General features: G+C 42.9%; 1 protein-coding gene across 2 annotated transcripts in view; it reads left to right on the plus strand.

Annotated features, from left to right (window-relative positions):
• Positions 1-372: 372 nt before the first annotated feature.
• The window catches only part of LOC132462748 (pituitary adenylate cyclase-activating polypeptide type I receptor-like), a 13,237-nt gene continuing 9,264 nt past the window's right edge, over positions 373-4,345 (plus strand). For both annotated transcript variants that reach the window (XM_060058471.1, XM_060058472.1), the window contains exons 1-7: positions 373-643; positions 830-930; positions 1,089-1,186; positions 1,459-1,594; positions 3,098-3,251; positions 3,659-3,719; positions 4,074-4,143. In XM_060058471.1, coding sequence (XP_059914454.1) covers positions 388-643; positions 830-930; positions 1,089-1,186; positions 1,459-1,594; positions 3,098-3,251; positions 3,659-3,719; positions 4,074-4,143 — 876 coding nt within the window. In that variant the 5' untranslated portion in view covers positions 373-387. The remainder of the gene's footprint in view (positions 644-829; positions 931-1,088; positions 1,187-1,458; positions 1,595-3,097; positions 3,252-3,658; positions 3,720-4,073; positions 4,144-4,345) is intronic.

Raw genomic sequence — 4,345 nt, forward strand, 5'->3', positions numbered from 1 at the left:
AGCAAAACAGTGTGTGGGAAAATCTGCCATTTTGTGGAGCAGTACAAACTGGTTTTTACTGTGGTTTGAAGTTGTGCATTGATCTTGAAAATGAGGTACCCATTTGAATTGAACTTTGAAGTATTCTCTCTCATTAATCAAGGACATACCTTGTTATGAAGGAAACAAAAAAATGTGTGATCATTTTGAATGTCGACATTCACTCCATCCATCATCAACCCTGTTACTGAACCACACACATCCACGCCAAATTAAAAATGTGTTGTTTACGAACATGAAATGATTGTTTGCGTAAACAAGTGCCATCTCTTTAATCTAGCCTTCACTCTTTACTGTTGTTGTTGTTGTTGTTGTTTGATGTTGTATCTGCAGGGTTTTTGTGTCCACATGTCTTTATTGTTGTTGTGGTTATTGTTATTGTTGTCTCGTGAAAAAATAAAATTAAGTAAAGAATTAATTATAAACTACCCTTCACTTGCGTCGTCTGATCCATTGCCCCCCACCCCTCTACCCCCTCTACCCCCCACCCCAGGGTGCCCGTGGCTGTGGGACAACCTCACCTGCTGGCAGGCGGCCAGCGTGGGCCAGGTCGTGGAGGTCAACTGTCCAGAACTCTTCAACGAATTCATGAACCCTCACGAAGGCACGTCCTCGTCGTCGTTGTTGTCGTAGCAACAGCAGTCGCGCATGCCTCCTCATTCATTCACAATTTTAACTCTGGTTCGGCCGCGTCGTCTCTGACGCACCCCTGCTGCTGTGCGTGCGTGTGCGTGCGTGTGCGGGCTCGTGATGGGGACTGTGGTTTTTGTGTGTTCCTTGTGCCGGACAGAGATGGGAAAGGTGGCCCGCAATTGTACGGAGGACGGCTGGTCTGAGCCGTTCCCGCACTACGTGGACGTCTGCCTCTTTGAGGACAACACCACCAAACCAGTAGGGACCCCCCCCCCCCCCCACACTTATATGTCAGGATATAACCACCCATCACCTGTATGGCTGCCTCTATACTTAATCACATTCTCTTTGTTTGTTTGTTTTTGTCTGTGGTTGGTTGTGCGTGCGTGCGTGCGTGTGTGTGTGTGTGTGTGTAGGACATGTACTATGCGTCGGTGAAGGCTCTGTACACCGTGGGCTACAGCACATCCTTGGTGTCTCTCACGACAGCCATGGTCATCCTCTGTAGATTCAGGTGAGTTTGGTCACTGTTGTGTTTTTATTTTTTAAAGAACTATTCAAGCTACGGCAGTGTACATTAAACATGCGTCAATATCTTTGGAAGCCTGGTTTATAACAAATGCGAAAACGTCGGTCATCTACAGATGTTGAAATTTAATTGTTTCGATGTTGTGTAACTTGTGTTTAAAAGACATGCATATGAATGGTATCGCTATCCAACTACTCCTACTCAATAGTCCTCCCTCCCTACTCTCCCCCCCCCCCCCCCCCCCCAACATGCTCCAGGAAGCTCCATTGCACCAGGAACTTCATTCACATGAACCTGTTCGTGTCCTTCATCCTGCGGGCCATCTCCGTCTTCATCAAGGACGGCGTTCTGTACGCTGAAGAGGAGGACAGTGACCACTGCTTCGAACACACCGTCAGTCCCTCCACTATCTATTCTATTTCATTCTATTTCTATCTATTCACTCTCAACAGGGCCTGGTTTACACAAGTCTCCTGTAATATTCCGATATATATACATCTGTATATATATATATATATATATATATATATACTTACAGATATATATATATATGTATATATGCTTCTGTATGTGTAGCTCTTTAGCAAAGAGCATGATATGTTCCTAAAGCGCTAGCTGCTTTTATAACATATGCAATTAACAGCTAGCTACTTACACGGTGATGACTAACCCAACCACACAAGAGCTCCCCATTCTAAATTTAATCACCAGTGTGTTTTGTTTGTGTTTTGTGTGTGTGTGTGTGTGTGTGTGTGTGTGTGTGTGTGTGTGTGTGTGTGTGTGTGTGTGTGTGTGTGTGTGTGTGTGTGTGTGTGTGTGTGTGTGTGTGTGTGTGTGTGTGTGTGTGTGTGTGTGATATGTCAGTTGATTATGTAAAATTATGGGGAGTCACCGTCGCCTTGCTATATGAATTCTAATAGGCTTTTAAGTGAGCTTTCATGGTCCTCCTTGTTTTTCTCCGTCTCCCCTCTTAAGCGCCGTCCGTCATTCAAATGGATTTCAAATCCAACGCGGAGGCTTGCTATTTGTTTATTTATTTTTTAACAAAAAGCGAAACATGCTATTAGATGACTCACACTCTACCCTCCCTCCCGATTACCCATGCAGAAGCAGCCTTCTCCGGCGCGGGCATTGTTTTTGATAAATAAAGCTATTTATGTATGTTAATGTTTTTTAAGCAAGGCCACTGGAAAGACACATTATCATATCAATGGCCCCAGCCGCTGCTGCTCTCGCCGGTTCCTCATTTTTTTTTAAAGGCTCTTTGGCCTTTAACTGTCACCGTGGAAAACATGGGTCGCATGTAGGCGCCTGTTAGGGGGCTGGGGAACATACACACACAGCCTCACGGTGACAATAATAATGTCATCAAACGTGGCCCCGGCTAATCCAGCGTATAGGTCCTCTGCTTGTCTGCTGTTGGAGCGTAATGTGGGTAATTCATAATTAGTTTGTGTTAAAGGTGAAACTCGTCATTACACTCTGCTGCCCCCTAGAGCATCCCTGTCGCTACTGACGACTATCTCCGTTGAAACAGAGTCGCTGCAAGGAGGGATTTTTTTTCTTTTGATGTTGGCTGCTGTCAAGCATTTTTATTTATTTGCATTTTTTTCCCAACCAGAAGGGCACATTCGTTTTTTAGAAAACCAAAAAATGCTTGGACAAAAAATAATTGTTTTGACAAACGATTATTATTATAATCCCAGAGGGGCTTAAATGTGCTTTGATTGTTGCTATTGGCACAATCTTAATCAGCTATTTCTGGGGCAAGAATTTGGCAAGAAACCAAATGCACCAGGGAATTAGGAATTTTATCCGCCTTTACAACTGAAAAAAAAAAATATATATACATTATATTTTTCTGAAGGCACATTTTCTGTGATTTCTGGTTTGCAGGTGCCGTGTAAGACTGTGATGGTGTTCTTCCACTACTGTGTGATGTCCAACTACTTCTGGCTGTTCATCGAGGGGCTCTACCTCTTCACCCTGCTAGTGGAGACCTTCTTCCCAGAGAGACGCTACTTCTACTGGTACACCATCGTCGGCTGGGGTGGGTACCATCTGCCCTGAACCCCGGAAACCCCAATGTGTATCATTTCAAAATAAAAGTATTCTATAGGTCTGTAACACCAACAGAGATCTTCGTATTACCTGAGTGAGCTTAGGCAGTGCTGTGAGACAAGACACGGCAGTGTGTCTTGTGATGTTCATGGGAAATGTAGTCTTATTGTGATGGAATGGGAAAAAGCTATGCAAAAAAACAAACACTGGGTTGATTTGTTTCTGGAACATTCCCATATGCAGTTGGCCCATCAGATGTGCTCATCATACTAAGAATGAATGTATTGTGTATATTACTGTTGTTTTTTGTAATCTCTGTATGGATTCATGTGATTTATAAGATAAATGGCATGTTGTTACAATGCAGGGTTTTAATACTCATCACTGTTATTACAGGAACTCCTACTATCTGTGTAACAGTCTGGGCTGTTCTCAGACTCCATTTTGATGACACTGGGTGAGTCTGAGCACTACTTCACCCTAGAAAAGGTTTTATCTACACCGTCAACACAGCTTATGAAGCAGTTCTGATACAGTACCTTCTGTCTAGTGTTAAATATATACTTGAATGTTGTTGTATGATTAATAGACAAAAATCATTCTGAACGAATCACCAACAACACCACAGTTGGAAAACAATCCCAGATGTTTTCGCGTACAATGAATATATTATATCCAGTCATATCCAGTTATCTTAATTTCATTCACATCAAAGCAGGGAAGAAGCTTCCGCCTTACGAATTCATGCGTTCCATCATGGGTCTTGACTCTTGATCATGCAAATTGACTTTGTTTCCGTTTTTCACTCCAGATGCTGGGATACCAATGAGAACACTGCCCTCTGGTGGGTGATCAAGGGACCGGTGGTAGCTTCCATAATGGTATGAAGGCAAATAACTAAACAAAGCGTATATACCATCACAACACAAAAAACATTTTATTTTAAGGTACATTATGGAATATTTCTGCTCTCTTCTCTCTTCAAACCCTGAACACCCAAGAAAAGTGAAGCTCAATCATAAAACGTTGACCATGAGATATCTGCTGCTGGTCATGTTCGTTTGAACATGACAGAATTAGATG

Source organism: Gadus macrocephalus, chromosome 8 (genome assembly GCF_031168955.1).
Source record: "Gadus macrocephalus chromosome 8, ASM3116895v1".
Lineage (NCBI taxonomy): Eukaryota > Metazoa > Chordata > Actinopteri > Gadiformes > Gadidae > Gadus > Gadus macrocephalus.